Source organism: Fundulus heteroclitus, unplaced genomic scaffold (genome assembly GCF_011125445.2).
Source record: "Fundulus heteroclitus isolate FHET01 unplaced genomic scaffold, MU-UCD_Fhet_4.1 scaffold_78, whole genome shotgun sequence".
Taxonomy (NCBI): Eukaryota; Metazoa; Chordata; class Actinopteri; order Cyprinodontiformes; family Fundulidae; genus Fundulus; species Fundulus heteroclitus.
The window spans coordinates 59,046-76,678 of NW_023397230.1; the positions used below are offsets into that span (position 1 = coordinate 59,046).

General features: G+C 40.9%; 1 protein-coding gene across 2 annotated transcripts in view; it reads left to right on the top strand.

The window, feature by feature from the left end:
* Positions 1-17,633, top strand: part of zc3h3 (zinc finger CCCH-type containing 3) — an 88,972-nt gene that overhangs the window by 27,897 nt on the left and 43,442 nt on the right. For both annotated transcript variants that reach the window (XM_012853713.3, XM_021311222.2), the window contains one exon: positions 17,172-17,322. In XM_012853713.3, coding sequence (XP_012709167.2) covers positions 17,172-17,322 — 151 coding nt within the window. The remainder of the gene's footprint in view (positions 1-17,171; positions 17,323-17,633) is intronic.

Below are 17,633 nucleotides of genomic sequence, written 5' to 3' on the forward strand. Positions count from 1 at the left end.
TAACCAAGTCAACCTGTGTTGAAGCAGCGTTTTATGGTTGTCCTGTAGATAAAATATCTGTGGAAAACCAGATGGAGGCATCCGAAGGATCTTGAGCTTCAATGATGACTGGGTTAACTGGGACACAATCATAATGTAGAAAATGTAATGCTAACGAAACGTGTTAACTTTCTAGACTTTAAAGCCACTGAGTTTAAAAGCGTCTAAATGACTGTGAGTGTAACTGGATTTAGGACTGTATCAACAAAGGCCTAATCTGTCACAGTTTGGTGTCAGGGACAACAAAAAAAATCACCTTAGTGCGTCCAAAATTAATGTTGCTTAACACTGTTTGGAACGCTGCAGTTATTAAATTGCCAGTCAGGAATTCACTCTTTGCATGCCAATATTAGTGTTCAGCTGGTTCGATGGAGTCTCAGTGCAGATGCTCATACCTGATATGTGTGCTAAACCTTCAGACAGTCGTAATGAAGTCATAAGGATGGATGTCAGTCACAAGATATACTAGAATTGTGGCTTTTTACTAATAATCATGTTGTTGCCCTCAGCATACCACAAAAATGGCCAAATGGGGTGAAGTGGAACACTCTGTGCTCTGGGTTAAACACCGTTTTTTGTCCAGCAGTCCTGTGGTGGTTGTTGAAAGTGATGTATAAATAACCTTGGGTTGGATAGAATTAGAAAAGTGGATGGATTTGAGAGCAAAATTTAAATAGCACATCCAGCTTTACACCTCATCTCGTTGCTCTTCAGATATAAACTTAAATTAGGGCCTGCTCAGACCTTGGCACTAATTGTTGATAAGCCTAAGAATTATTTACCTCGACTTACATTATGTAGGAAAAGTTAAACCGCTTCCTTCCAGTTTAACTCAGATAAGATTTATGACACCAGCATTGAATTGAATTGGATTGAAAAATACTATCATTTTTTATTTTCTTATTTGTTTTTGTCCTTGTTTATCAAGTTCATATTTTGATAAATATGATTAAAAATCCTGATTATGTCGCACAATATCTAAATTTTCTAATGGGTCCATCCACCCTCTGCACCTTATATCGTATTCACTGTTTAAAAAAAAAACTGAGTGAATTGATTATTGTTTAAACATTACGAAGAACAGTCATCGATTTAAGAACAGTAAAGATAATAGTGGATTATATAGCTGAATGGAAACGGTTGATATCTTGTATCTTATCTGTTTGAAAAATAGTTATTAGAGTCATCTTTAACAAAGTGACCTTACTAATCCTGAAAAAAATGTGATGGGCCAAAATAAATTGTACACAGTGGTGGATGTAGTAGATTCTTATAGGTTCATTCGTTTTTGTAACATAATGCTGTTGCTTCATGTATAATGTTGGATAAGAAGATGTAAGAAAAAAACATCTTTAAAAAGATTACATGTTTCCATGATTCCCTGTTATGAATCATAAGGCTTTTAATTTAAACATATCTGTGCTGCATTCAGTCATGCTGTACTACAGCCTGCTCTGACTTTGAAAGACCTTTCACTGTGTGCATTGCTACATACGTGTATATGTGTGTGTGTGTGTTTGTGGGTATTCATGCCAGCGGTGCAGCAGTAGTGTTTCCTCCTAGCAGATGCCCACTCCTCTTGGTTGTGATCAGCACTTTAGCGGACCGCTGCCAGCTCCCTCTGGGCCCAAAGGGACCAATTAGGCCCTGGCAGCTGCACCCAGAGTGCCACCGTAAAAACTGGGGGCCATGGGTGGTTTAGGATGCTGCTCAAGAGAAGGGCAAAATGTGCTAAGGACACATATGTAGACATGCAAGGTAACAACCTAGAGTTCTTAACTACTTACTACTCTTACTAATCAAGGTAAAGATGGTGAGCAGAATCGAGTAAATTCCTGGAGAGAGAATTAGTTAAAGAAATGGTCTGACAGCAGTCAGTTTATTCTTAGGCCGTCCCTCTCAGTGCGTCTGCTGCTCTTCTATAGAATCAGAAAGAGGAGAGTGAAAGCCCTTTAACCTCGGCGCCCTTACCAAATTAGCACCCAGGACGAACAGAGTCTTCCCGATCTTCCCCTTTTGTCCTTGCTGACCTTTAACCCATGAATCTTCACTTTTCACTTCGGTAATGTCAGATGCCTGGACCCCTCTCATGGAACTGATCAAGGCCAAGAGCCAAAGTGAACCATAAGACTCAAGTTCTCTAGTTATTGCAGGGAGGTCTCTTCGTTACACATAGATCCAGGGGTCAGATATCAGCCTCATTGACCTGGGGTCATCTGGAAAGCTATACTCTTGGGATTATTTGACATGTAAACCTTTACATTAACACATGGAGGCCACGTTGTCTTAGTGTACACATGCTTTGGACTTGAGGCACAACCCTCTATTAGACCCTTCAGATTCATTTTGGACTTTCAGAAATGGTTCTGATAGGTAGGAACCCCTTACTATTGAAAGTCTGAATGCACCTGGGCCACATTTTCTCTTTGCAGTGGTTTCATTGTTGTTTGTACGTTTCATGTTGTCCAGATCACCAGTCTGAACAGTTTGGTCAGGCATTGTTTTAATACACCACTAGAGAGAGAACTGAAGTGCATAATGGATATGTAAACATTCCCTGTGTCTTATTAAACCTTTTTTCGGTCCTAGTCGGAGGGTCTAAAAAAATATTGTGTGCCACCAGTCATATTATAGCTGTGTTAAAAATAGAGTTGAGCTGTAGAATCTGGAATCGGTGTGGGATATTCCAGCTCAGGTTAAATGAGTAGATATGTGTCATATTTAATGCTTGTGTTAATCTCAGGTAGTCCTATTGCCAAAAAAGGGTTGAAAAATCAGTTTCGGTTTTTGCTTCACAATCAGAGTAAATATCGAAAGAATTTGGTGTAAAATTGTGAGAATAAAATTTAATAGAAATGTCCTTTATTGTCTCACAGTGGAGAAATTCAGGTGAGCCAGCAGCAAAATGAAATCCAAATGAAGTCAAGCAGATACACACAAAGATAAAACAACAACAACAAATGTATAAAAAATAAGACTTTACAGTAAGGGCAAATTTACAACATAAAACAAGTAATACTCTACAGCTATTTAGAAACCTCAAGTCACCTGTCTCAACGACTACAGGCCGGTTGCACTGACTCCCATCATGATGAAGTGCTTTGAAAGGCTGGTAAAGGAACGCATCGTCTCCAACCTCCCCCCAACACTCGACCCGTTCCAGTTTGCCTACCGGCGGAACCGCTCCACTGACGACGCCATCTCCTCTGCTCTTCATTTGAGCCTGGCACATCTGGAGGAGAAGAACACGCACGTGCAAATGCTGTTCCTGGACTTCAGTTCAGCGTTTAACACCATCATCCCACAGCATCTGGTGGGAAAACTGGAACATCTGGGCTTCAGCACACCCTTTCGCAACTGGCTGCTAGACTTCCTCACCAACAGACCTCAGTCAGTCCGGGTCGGTCAGAACACCTCTGATGTCATCACCCTCAGCACTGGCTCCCCTCAGGGCTGCGTCCTGAGCCCCCTGCTGTTCACCCTGATGACACACGACTGCGTCCCCAGGTTCACCACTATCACATCGTGAAGTTTTCTGACAACACAATGGTGGTGGGCCTGATCAGAGACCACAATGACCAGGACTACAGAGAGGAGGTGGAGCAGCTGGTGGGTTGGTGCAGAGACAACAGCCTGATCCTGAACGTGGAGAAGACGAAGGAGATCATCGTCGACTTCAGGAAGAACCGGCCTCATCACACTCCACTGCTCATCAATAGCTCAGCTGTGGAGGTGGTCAGCAGCACCAAGTTCCTGGGGGTGCACATCACGGACAACCTCACCTGGTCTGTGAACACCTCGTCACTGGTGAAGAGGGCACAGAAACAACTGTACTTCCTGCAGAGGATGAGGAGAGCCCGCCTGCCCCCGCCCATCCTCAAGACCTTCTACAGAAGCACCATAGAGAGCATTCTGACCAACTATCTCTCTGCGTGGTGTGGAGGCTGCAATGCCTTTGACTGGAAGAACGTGAGGAGAGTGGTGAGGACAGCAGAAGAGATCATCGGGGCTCCTCTTCCCTCCATTAAGGACATTTCATCTGAGCGCTGCATGGCCCGAGCCCGTAACATCATCAGGGACCCCACACACCCCCACCATGGACTGTTCTCGCTGCTGCCCTCTGGGAAGAGGTTCAGCAGCTTTATTTGTCAAAAATGACAAATAAAGCTGTCTGAGTCTATTAAAAATAGCATATTATTCAGATTTAAACAAATGCGCAACTGTGTAGGCTGATTTAAAAAATTGCAAAACATAAATGTTTGTGCATAGAAAGAACAAAAAAAAACTACAACAAATGATAATACTACATGCCAATCATTGTGACGTGCTCACCTAACGGCAGTACCTCGTAAATTTCTAGTTTCTTCTGCGCATGTGCACTTCTAGTGTTTATGTATCCAATGAGCTTCGGTCATTCGGTCGTTCATTGTAGCTTCACCGCTCTCTCTTACTTTGAAAATGGCTGAGAATCGCCAAAAGCAAGACCAGACTGTATTTGGGAGATTCTTGCACGCGATCCCTCTGAGGAGAGGAAAAGCGGGTCTGAAGGTTGTGTGCATGCGCAGTTATTCGAAAAGTGACTTCTGGAAAAGTCATTCACTATACTTTTTAAATATTTTCTTTTATATTTTGGTCAAATAGATTTTACACTAGGGTAGAATAGTTAATTTCTAAATACCCTTGATAAAATAGTATGTATTTAGATTGGAAATAAGCAAAGTTAGGCATGTTTCATACTTAACTTTGCTAAATGGTTTCCAAAATGATGTTTGGTGGGATATATACACCGTGTTGAGACTAGAAGGGGAATGAGGAGAATTTGCAACAATCAGCCAAAAAAATTAAAAAATGAAGCAGCCGACTGCAGACAGACACCCTGACGAGATGGTTATGCTAATTACCAGCAAGAATACGCTTGTTAGCTTAAGTAGAAGCGAACATAAGCAATCGAAAATTAGTAAATGTGTTGACTACTTCATTTATGTTTTTGATAAAAAGGTTGTTTATTAAAAAAAGAAAATAACAGTTAGAAGCTAATATCCTAAATGTGGTACTCATAACCCTGGGCTCTTTTTGTGGCACTTGAAATAAGTGTTGCTTCTTTGTTTTGAATGAAAACTGTAATGTGTTTAGTATTATGTATTTTATTATAATATTTCTTTGGAAAAAACTGTGATTCCGTAAAACCGTGGTCTTTTCTACACTTTTATAGCACTTTGAATCGTCTTGTTACCGAAAAGTGCTTTATAGATAATCTTGCCTTGTCTTCTGTTAGTTTTTTAATACCATTAAAATCTCCCACCAGCCAGTGTCTATTGTGTATTAATATGAGAGATGTTTTGAATTTCTAAACATGCAAGAACATTGCTTTTTATGCTTTTTTCACACTTATATTTTTTTCAGTTACAATTCTGGAGGGGAAACTGTAAATGCTCTTTAGTGCAGTAGCATCCTCTGGTGTCTCTAGTTCGACACCCTGCCTTCTGCTTTTCTCTGACCTGTGGCCAATCTCCCTTCTCTTGTAACACTTTGACACAGTCATGATGCCTCCGTGTCTCCCATTGGCCTTGTACATCACGTCCTTGTCTCTCAATCTGTGGCTAAAACAGAAGTTGAGGCTCGATGTCTGACCAGCTGACTGGGGCTCATCACTCACTAACCTCACTAAGAATCAGCAGCATGATGGATGCGCACCACGCTGGCGTCTGCAACCAGAAGCTCAGTTCTGCTTTAAATCTACACCAGGTTTTCACCTCTCCTCCCTGTGTGTGTGGTGACTGATGAACTGCAGGGTCCTGCATGTGTCTTCTACCCGTCAGTATGATGGAGTCACACCAACATCCTTTCTTTTTTAGTGTTGCTTCATTCCAGTGCAACGGTCTCGTCAGCCAACTTGTCCAAGAAAACTGACCTTTTCTGTTTGTTGCAACAAAAATTCCAAGGCGGAAAATCACACATTAACTCATGACACTGTCAGGAAATCTAGGAGAAAACTTAGTCCTTAGTCTTTTACCTTGAATCTTATTATCTCGTTGAACAGATAGCAACAATTCTATTAGGGAAAATCTACATTTAGATATATGCTTTTTGATTTGATCCAAATTGTACTACATTTGTGCTGGAGTCAATATGAATTATGGACAATCTTTTACTAAGCCTTGCTCTCATATTTTTACCAGAAATATTACCAGAAATAATAAAATGTATCAATAGTTCCTAAATCGTCTTGAAAAACTGGAATTAGGTGTAATTATTTTTTCATGACCTCGATAAAAATGGAGAAACACAGGCTGAATTTTAATATGATTTGTTTCTTTTTATTTTTTGCTAAAATATTAGCTTTTCGAAAATTCTCATTTTCAACAGAAATATATCCTTGTCAGTGATCTCAGGGCTGTTCATTAGCTTAAAGGTCTTGACATATTTCTCTCAAGGCAGAAGTTCACATCCCTTGTGAAATATTGTCATGTCCTTAAGGGATTCTCTCACTTAACCTCCAAGTGGCCCAGCCTCTCACAGAAAACACTTTGAGCCACACTTATCTTTCCATTCACAAATACCTCCACAGTGTGCGCTCACAAATACTGTAGATGCACTTGTAACTTATGTAATAATGGTTGTTCCTAAGTGGACAAAGCCTCGGGCTCTTCCTCCCGATGTGTCTAATGGGACCTGCTGATTGACAGCCAGCGTCATCCTTTTGACCAGACATTACTCTTACATGTGCGGCACGGCCGTCACGGGACCCGACTAGAAGTGCTTGACGCGGTCATAAAGTGAGGGAATGTTGATCAGGGCTAAAGATTTTGGCAGCTCTCAGGGTTAGGTCGGGGTCAAGGTTGAGTTCACAGGGAAAGCAAGGTTTCATCATGTCTTATTTACGTTATTGATGTGTTTTATGGCTGCAGGAATGTAGCGCTGCTCTGGAAAAAAAAACACATAGATGCTGTTTTTTAATTATTCATCGAGGATGTGGACTCCTTGCATGTTGCTCAACATTAGGAAATACTTCAGGATAGTGCTTCTAATGTTTAGTTACTTTGGTCTTTACATCCACACTTTATTAAATTACATTACAATTGAGACTGATTGCACCTAAAATCAAGAAAGTGGGGTGACTTTTACTTTTTAAAGATCACTTATTTAACCTACTAAAGAAACCACAGACTATTTTCATCTAATCCCTTAAAAGCTGAATATCAAATATGTTTTGTTTCAGGGTTAAAGCTGCCTCCACAGGCATTGGCACCACTGCTGTGAATACTTTGTACAACTTGTTTTTGCCTTATAGGATGGCACTTAGTCTTCTCCTGTTACATTGCACAAGGTTGGAGCATACAGAGACAGGAAACTTTGACCGTTGGGCAGTCATCTTTAAGGAAATAGACACAAAAATAACACTTCTGTTAAAGCCCGGACTATTAGTTTTACATAAGTTGTTTCAAAATAGTAATTGGACATTTTTGAACATTTAATGGTGAACTGTGCTGTTTTGTATCGCCTTCTACCCAATATAGACATTAAAACTGAGCAATACATTGTGACCCACGATATCAACATCTAAAACTTTAGATTTACTTAAATTATATTTTACTCACTGTATTTCGAGTCTGACATTTTAGATTCAAATTGCTTTTTTTCTTGAGAACAAGTCTGACTTTGTTTTCCATAACCTGAGCACACAACTTTAGCTTCTGTAAATAAACACTAAGTCAATCTTTATTTTTATCATGAGCTTATATTTAACCGTCATGTCTCTCTGGTGCCCGGTGCAGGGCCTGCTTACAACTGTCTTTCGCAATCCTGGTACTGCTGCAGGGCTGTGCCAGGGTGACAAAAGAACGTCTTGAAAGTAAAAGCCTGAGTTTTTCAGAATAGAAGCAGCAAATTTAAAGTGGCGAACATAATTACCACTTTATGAATGTTTTATTTCTATTTTTCGTCTGGGTCAGTTGAGGATATCAAAAGTGCCAGATGTGGCACTCAGGCTTAAAATGCCCAGGTCTCATCCAGGGTCCTAGACCCCATACATTTTCAAAGCTTCAGGTCTAGGGGCTGAGATAGCAAGAAGAATCTTGGACTTCTTTCTTATCTGGGGAACCACTTATTTATTGTGTCGGCCTTTTTTTTATCATTGTCCTGTAAAAGACCACAGGGTAGCCCAGTTTCAGCTCTCTGGCAGATCATATTTTTCTTTAAAATGTCCTAGTGTTTCAAAGAGTTCACAATGCCTTGGCATTCAGCTAGGTCCACCGGGCCTTTGGAAGAGCATCACAGACTCATGACAGTACTTAACAGTGGATCTGAGCCTTTTACTTTACACTGCTACCAGCGTAAAGTTATATATTGTCCTGAATCTGCATATAGTCAAGTAAGATGCATCCTTTTTTTTGTCAAGTCAAAGAGGTAGAGACTTTATAATGAGTGATCTCCCCCAGATGGCACAAAGTCAAGCAAATAGCCCTCTAGACAAAGGAAGCCTATTTCAGCTTTGTGTTATTTCAGTATTTATGGAACCTACGGTCAGAACGACCTGACAGCTGCAGTATCTCAGACACATTCAAGGCTGATATTTTGTCCACATCTTCCTCAAAGAAACATGAGTTTAGAAAAGTCTGAAATTTGCTAATAAAAATGTGTAGGAACCCCTTCATCCCCAATTATATTTAATAAACTCCATGTTTGTCATGATAGGCCCGTGTCTGTTGTCCTGGAGACTTGCTGCCCCACAAATACTGCTCTTTACTTTTTATGTTCTTATGTTCTTTACCCGCCCTGCAAAAGACTGCCGACCTGTCCAGGGTGTACCCCGCCTCTCGCCCATTGACAGCTGGAGATAGGCACCAGCACCCCTCGCGACCCCACAAGGGATAAGCGTGTTAGAAAATGGATGGATGGATGTTCTTCACCATCCTCCTAGATCTCTTTGTTGGTATATCAACATTTGGGTCCTCATCCACCCTTATCGTCATAGTCAGTGCTCTAACTATGTGGGCACATTTAGCTTAGTAGCTTCTTCTCAACATTTTCTGATTTATGAAGATCAACACACTCTCTAAGTTTATGTTAATCAAGAAAAAAAAAAGTGCCCTAAAATTAATAATATACACTAAAAATGGGTATAACTTGTTGACAGCAATTAATTTTACTTTTTTAATCTGCTCACACTGATCACCTCATGTTTATACCAAAAACATGTTAGTACTGCAATTGAGAAACTTTTTAAATGCCTGTTAGACGCGTCAGGATTCAGATAGTACTATCATTCTCTCTTACACAGTTTCTATCCATTTTGTTTTGTGCAACAACCTTTTTCCTGTAATTTGAGTGGAGGAGTCCGCCCGCCCTACTAGCCCTGGTCAGCCTGAGGTTTTCCAGTTCAGCTGGTGTCGTTTACAGCTGATGGCTCCGCTGTGATGATGGACGAGGCACAAGCGAATAGCCCTCCCACACATGCACATGCACGCACGCTCATATTTTCAGCCCTGACCATCGCCCCTGTGAGGTGACGTGACATCACTACCACCCTGGCTGGCATCATCTGCTCAGCAAATGCCAGAGATCTACTATTTCTTAGGGTGGCCTCTTTGACCTGTCGGTTTGTGCCAACTTACTTCTTCTGCATACATGGATGTGAAGTATTCCGCTAAAATCCTGCCGCACATTTACTAGCTGGAGCAAAATGTTTTTTTTTTTTTTTTTTGTCAATATAAGTGTTTTTCTATATAACTTGCATACATTTTAATTCAAGCAAATAGCAGCTGAACCACCTGTTAGTCATTATGTTTACATTTAACACTGGTGGTCTTAAACCACTTGTGTTTTAAGTCTGCTGGAGTAAACTAATCTCATGTGAGGTATGACCTAAAGTATTTAGTTTTGGGAATCAGTGGCCCCTCAATGCCCCTTATTTGTACAACTATTATATTTTACTTTTTAGTCCTTAGAAGTTGCAGCTGATCAGATATAGCCAGGTTGTGACTTAGTCTCCTCTACATTCAAAGTAAATATATAAAATGAAGAGTAAGAATTATTGCTGCAGGAAAGCCATAAGAAAATACTAGTTAAACGTGGTTCCAAAACAGGTAAGGGACATGCCATACATGTGGCAGATGCTGTTCCTATCAGGTAAAATCTATATATAGCCTATTTACAAAATGCTAATAGTGGCAGAAAACATGTACAGTGTATTGCCCTGAACACATCATTAGGAGGATGAAACATGGTAGTGGCATCGTTATGCTGCGGAAAGGCATTTTGTCTCCAGAGACAGGGAACTTGTTCAGATCCGAGTATCAAATTCCAGCAAGATAACAATGCTGCACTTAGAGCCAGATGATGTCAGATGAGAAGACGTCATTTCAGCAAAAATATTTATACAAAGTATTTGCCGAAGGTGCATCAGTATATTCATAAATGTAAAAGGCAAGTTAGAGCTCCAAAGCAAGGCTATTGCCCTTATTTAAGCAACAGTAATGGCTCAAACATTTAATGCAGCATGAGTAAGGGGATGTAGGCTTTTTTAAGACCGAGGAATGAAGTTTTCTGTTGGTACGGTTCGGCATTAAACTCTCCTGACACCTCCAGATAGTCTGTCAGAAAGCATCAGAGTGTCAAACACGCAGAGATCATGTTATCATCCCCGTGCTGGCTCACACTGAGTTATTAAATCGTGGTAACTCCCTTGTTAAATCTGATGTTAGCATGACACGGCTGTCTTCTGTGAGAGCGCTAGAGCCGTGGGAGTCAGAAGATGAGCCCCAGGGGAGGGGAGCATGGAATGGCAGCAGGAACAGACACTGTCAATAATAAGATTTATTATCCATCGGCTCGTTCCAGGGAGGGGGCACGCATAGACCGCTGTTCCCTGGAATCAGCCGTCAGGTACGGGGGAACTAACCTCTACGAGATCCGTAAGAGGATGGAGGATTGGATGTTCAGTGTCAGCCGCCCCAGTCAGAGGGCTGAAAGATGGAGAGCCAGAACTTTTCTCAAAGCCTAGTCCACACCGTTTAGACGAGGCTCAGTCGTCTTAGACAGGGGGGTCTAAGACGACACCCCCTCAGGTTTTTTGGGGGGTGGCAAAACAGCATTTAAGTGAGTATTCTTTGAGTTTCGACAGGATTTAAAGCAGGTTTTATGGAAGAGGATCAGACCTGTAATCATAGATGACATAAAGTCGGTTTGTGCAGATTGTGGTGGTTATATTTTCGATATATTAGAATGCTGCCGGCACATTTTTACCAAGGTTAATAAAAGGGTATATCCCTTCAGAAATGACATTGGTAGGAGGATGCCATAGAAACCGGCATCATTTCATAGTTTGCTAGTAGCAACCTACTTGTCAATCTAAAGAAAACAAATTAACCATCGAGTAGAGCCTTCCATCATTCACCGGGACTGTGGGGCAGAAAACGTTTTGAAATAGCCCTTTATGAGGGCGAGATGGCAGCCTGGTCACAGACAGAGCGATGAGAGCATGGGCGAGGCGGCGGGAGCAGATTATCTGTGGATTCACCGCGGTGCGCCAGGGAGAGATGGATGGACGTGCGCGAGCTGCCTGCGTCTCCCGAGAGCCGAGCGCCACTTGCAAGGCAGTCCGCTGTCAAAGGTCTATTAAGGGAAGATTGAGACCCCAGGTGTGTGTGTGTGTTCACATGCTCATTGGTCATGGTCTTTCAGGGGAAGATTGAGACCCCAGTGCTCCCAGAGCCACTCAACCAACACAACCTGCAGTGGTTTACAATCAGCGCAGTACCGTCCATCTATCCATGTACACACACACACACACACACACACACACACACTCAAATATATATCAAAGGACAAACAATACAGCCAGGTGCCATAGTGGAACCGCTGTGTGTTAGCTCCCCAAACATGGCGAACATCATGATGTCTGCAGCGAGACTTAGAGACAGATTGAGGTGCAAGTTAGAAGTGGAGGGGTGGGGTGGGGGGCATGCACGAGGTTGCAGGGTGGGAATCATGGCAACACCTTTGACAAGCCCTATTTGTCATCTGGCTGGACGTCCAAGTCGCACTGACTGCAATACAGATGGAATGTGGGAGAACAAGTGACTTCAAGCCAGGCAGCTAATCCCCTACAAACCAGCAGTACTGCCGCCTTTCACATTTTTCTCTTTCCTTTGCTGTGTTCTTTGATAACCCAGCACACAGTCTTTAACCCTTACGATCTATCTAATGAAGTTAACTACAGGCCCCCTACTGTTTCTTGAAAAGTCTGCTAATGTGTGGACTTAAATTTGATCCTTTTCCAGATCCTGATATGTATGGTTGTGAGTGATATAAAACTAAATATTGTTAAATAATTGAGTTTTAAGACTATTCCTTTATAAGTCCAAATGTTTTTGTCTCTTTTTGTTTTTAAGTTAAAGCCAGAGAACCCACATATAAATGAACCCTCGTTCAAAACTCCAAAATCTGTCTTCTTCTGCTTTTTTACCTTGTTTGACCACAGGTTTTAAATGGAACCTGCGGTCCTTCTAGTCTGGTTTACATGCCAAACAAAGGACTGACACTCATGTTTGTAATAATTGTATTTCCATTTACATTCAATCTTCACATCTATATATTTCTATTAAAAATTGCATGTCAAAATTGATCTATCCCCTTCCTAATAATCAGTGGACAAATCTTTATTGGCGCTACAACAATCTTAATATTTATATTTCATATACACAGTTTTTTTAAAAAGTTTCCACATGATTTTAAATCCTAAATTTTATATTTGGTGATGAGTTCCAACTCTTTGAGGTAAGAAGGCTTCTTTGTCGTCCCCTAATCAGAGTCAAGTTTGATCTCTGGCTGCGCCACACACAAATTGTAACAGTACTTCCAGTCAGAAGAAACATGTATGTAAAATTAAACCTAAATCTGCCTGGGGTATGAATAATTATTACATTTTTTTTCATTTATTTAACTACTAATTAAATTCCAAAGAGTCTCCAAACACAGTCTGCCTGATGGAGCAAATACAATAACCGTATTCAGCCACTTTGTCTGAAACCTGACAAGATCACTACTTGAGGCTATCCAGCAGGGATGCCAGCACTTCAGTCAGTTAATATCACTCAACATTTGGGATTTTAATGACCTTTTTAAAACATATCTTTAAACAAATTACAAAGTAATACCCAGCTCTTAGTGAGTGAACTTTGATTAATAGTAGCAAGTCTCAGCCTATTAGGCAGGCTGATAAAACTTGTAGCTTTAATGGAAGTAGTTTTAAAGAGTTACATGAGTGTTTTTGACTTAGGAATCACTCATTAACCAAACAGCAGCATCATTAGCAACTGTAGAGGTCTAAAATCTTCAAATGCAGCATTTGACAGCACTGATATGAAGTCTTTGTATGAAGTAAAAATATGTTCTAGTGGTTGCCACTCCATCTGTACAAACTAACTGCAGTGAAAAACACTTTTTTACTGAAGATAAAGTACTGATTGCTGATAACTACTTTTCATAACCTCACTTCAGAAAACGATCTGATCTAGCCCTTTTAAAATGTTGAGTGGCTGTGTATTTTGCTGCAGTTTTTCGTGTAAGAAAAACATGCTATTCAGCCTGTATTACCATTTGCTATGTTTCTTCAAATAGTTTCCTTCAATAATTTGTCTCTGTAAACTCATGGTATTTAAGCATTCAACCAGTTACTGTGTTTTTATTTGAACTTTATTAAAGGTTTAAAATAAGAATTGACAAACATTTTCACTATTTGACCAATAGGAAACCTTCACTTGGCAAACTGAAGACTATCGTGAAGCTGTAGATGTGTAAATATAGACTGTACTTCTATTTTCTCCTTTTTTTTTTTTTTTTTTGACACGAATGCTTGAGACTGGCCGTTGTTTTATTCTGGGCTGTAATGTAGCCCAGAATAAAATACTAACAATGAATAGTGCGTTTTTGCAGCGGAAGTTTCAGCAGCTCCCCTGACCCTGCTGTTTGTTCAGAGCTAAACGTTTGCCTGAGATGGATTCTCCTGCTGATTCAGAGCTGCAACACAGCCGACAAATGAAACCAGCGCCCGGGAGGGGAGGCAGAAGGTGTGAGAGTGGAAATTAGTGCACTGTTTGTTACCAGAGCTCTGTCGGTCACGCTTTTTTATTGAATACCAATTAAAATGGTTTCGGTTATTAAAGACTTGTGCGAAAGTGGATACAAAGAGAGCTTGTCATCAGCTGCATAAACTCATCTGTTATCCCTCTCTCACTCCTCTGATCGCTCTGTGGGCTTCGCTAGTTAGGAAGACTGAGTGCTGTCTCTGACTATCTCACAGAGTCATCAGTAAAGGTAAGGAGGAGATGTGCACAAGATGACATTTTGGACAGTGTTATTATTTGAACAAAAACGTTGCGCTGCTGATACTCATACCACTTAAAATCCAAGCTCACTAATAAAAGGGTTTTTGAAGCAGAGCTTTAACTTTTTATTTGTAAAACCATAAACATTGTAAAACGTCTTTCAATGTGTTATAAAAAACATCTGTGTATCAAAAAAAGAAAAAACCCTGCAATTAAATCAGTCAAATGCTGGGTTCTGAATCATACTACAAATTATTAACATGAAATTATTTGATTAATCTGCACCCTCCAATTGCTGCTTTTTTTTCTGGATACTATATACACAGTAGGATAAGTGTGTATTGTGAAAGAAAATGCTCTTTGTAAAGATCTCATACCTTTTTGCACTGGCACGCTCATAGCTCCGTTGTGAACTGAGGTAGAGCAGGGTCCTGAGTATGCCCTGTTATTTATATATTACAACATGTAACTCTGATGTGCATTGTTTATATGAATGCACATCAGGTGAGTTGGTCAAGCTTGTAATAACAGCATTGTAAGGGGGGGGGGGGGGGCAATTGGACCTGGAGGCCTCCACACCTGTTTAACAATGGCCAGTTTCTCTTCAAAAAATGTCTCCTTTTACTTCTCTCTCAACCCAACATTCCTCCCTATCCAGGATGCCAATACCTTCATCCTTGAGAGAGTGACCATTGGCTTGTAAATGAGTGTAAAGCGCAGAATCTTGGCCTAAGAATGTTGCTGTTCTGTGCTTCGCAATCATTTTGGCCAGTGGCTTCTTTTGTTTTTCTCTGATGTATAACTGGTCAAAGTCTTCCTGGCAATTAACAGCATACACAATATGGCTGTGTTTGTGCCTGGGGACCCGCCCTTTGGGATGAACCAGTCTTTGCCCTAATGTTCTTTGGGGTTTGAAAGCCTCTCGGACGTCTCAGTTTCCCTGAAACTCCCGCAACATGGGTCCTCATTTTCAACAGGCGGCTGGCTGTAGCCCTGTTTAGGTTTCTTGTCTGCTTTGAGGAAAGCCCAGTTGGGATAACCACAATTATCCAGGGCCTATCTTGTGTGAGATTTCTCCTCCCTGGCTCCTGTGTTTGTGTGGACATTGTCTGGTCTGTGATCCAGAGTCCTGATGACTCCTTACTTTTGCTACAGTGGTGATGGGAGTCAAATGGCAAGTCCTTTTCAGGGGATACCACAAAACCATTGGTTCAAGAATGTTGATGACACATGGGTTAAAATTAAATCTCAGGAAGTACAACATTTAACTAATCACATCAACTCTGTGAATAAATATAGAAAAGTTCACATGAGAAGATGTAAAGAAAATGGCAGGTTGGCTTTCCTGGACTGTGATTTCTCTGTCACAGATGGTGGACAGTTAGAAAATGATGTGTAATACAAACCCACCCACACAGACCAGTACTTACAGTTTTACTCCTAGTCCTAATTAATGGTTTTGGCCCCATTGATGGCAACCACTGGCATCAACAATCGTTTCCACTAACAAGCAAAAAGTCTCTTACATCAGCAAAGAGGTTTAAATCGGACGCAACTGGACTTTCGCTCAGTTCTTTCTGAAAACGTTTTGACACCTCTCCGGGAGTCTTTGTCAATTCTGGTGGCTCTCACTGGAGCAACCTGCAGTTGGTGCATTGCTGTTTTTAAGGACATGGAGGCCTGTCGTCCATCAGATGTAAATCAACGACCCACCCATCACTGTCCTGGGTCGTTAGAAGCTATTGCTTCTTGGTCCGGTTGCCTTCGGTTTAAGCCTGTTTACTGTTGTGATGACCAGAATAACAAAAATTTGCACAGGCAGTGTCTTACATTAATGCAGATGAATTCTGACCAGCTCTTCTTTTGCATTGTTGTTTTAAATAAGCAACATTAATTTGCCTTATTAAGATGACTTAAAGTATGAATAGCCTTTTTAAGGTTATGCATCATCTCAAATAGATTTAAGGACTAAGCCAATCTAAAACATTCTTCTTTTATATGCCATTTAGAGGTGGACATCCTGATAAGCCTTTCTCTGATTTGATGTGCTTTAAATGCATAACCCAGCAGCTGAACCTGGGGGCACAAACTGATGGCCACACATTCTCTTTCAGAAGAAGAAGAAATATTTGTCATTACTATTGTACAAAATTTGTCTTCGGTATTTTTGACCTTTGTTTCCATCTTTTGCAGCGTATATCAAGTCTAAAGCAACAACCCACAGTAACTTTACATTTCAGACTTGAGAAGACAAACTCTGCTTCTGAAAAGTTTTCTGTTTTAGTAAACTGTGAACAGGACCTCAGATTACCCACAATGTAAATTCAGTTCTTTGTATGGGCGTGTCATCCGGGCAAGGCCTTCATAAAACAACATGATGGATATGCAGACAAATAAATAAATAAAAACACATGCGCTCCCTCTTTTTTCCCATTCCAATCGCTCTAGTCTTCTGCGTCTTCTCTGATGGATTTGTAAAATGATATAACGAATGAGACTTAAAGTGAGAAGGAAGGAGGGAGGCTGGGCAGGAGGGATGAAGGCACAGCACAGAGAGACAGAGCACATGATTTATTAGACTCATAAAAATTCTGCCTCTATTATTCCCTTTCATTTTTATATGTGAAGCTTATTAAGGAGCACACCTGCCAGAGTCTTCAAACCTGTGCGTGTGTGTGTTTGAAATGATGCGAATGTGCTTCCGTTGATGTGCTGACTGGATAAATTCTACTGTGGCCTATGTTGTGGTGTGTGAGTGTGTGTGTGTGGTCAGACTCATCCATTCTTAATTACTGCTGTCCACAGATACTGTCTCCCCATCCCATCCAAGCCCCGCCTCCAAGCGTGTGTTCAGGACGCGCTACAAGATGGTGACCCGTCCGGGTACAAGTGCTATACACAGCCCACAGTACAACCCATCGCTCTCCTGGCGAGCCAGGAAGATCCAGTCGGCCAGGTAATCTATGATAAACATTCTTATATATCAGAAGCATCTGCAGCGGGAAGGGAATTATGGTAACACCCGTCAGTAAGCTCCACCCACTAGAAGTAGAGCTTTCTCCTTATGTCTCTGCTTGATTGTCTTTCAGATATGCCACTATAATTGTCTATCAATAGTTTTCAAAAATTATCCAGAAATTGTTATGACTGCTTAAAAGATAATTCAGTCTAAAAAATGTTGAGCCTCTTTTATGTTATTTGGATTCATTTTGGTAATTCATTCCCTTGATAGCCCAATTTAACCTTGCCCGCAAGATGAATTCTCGC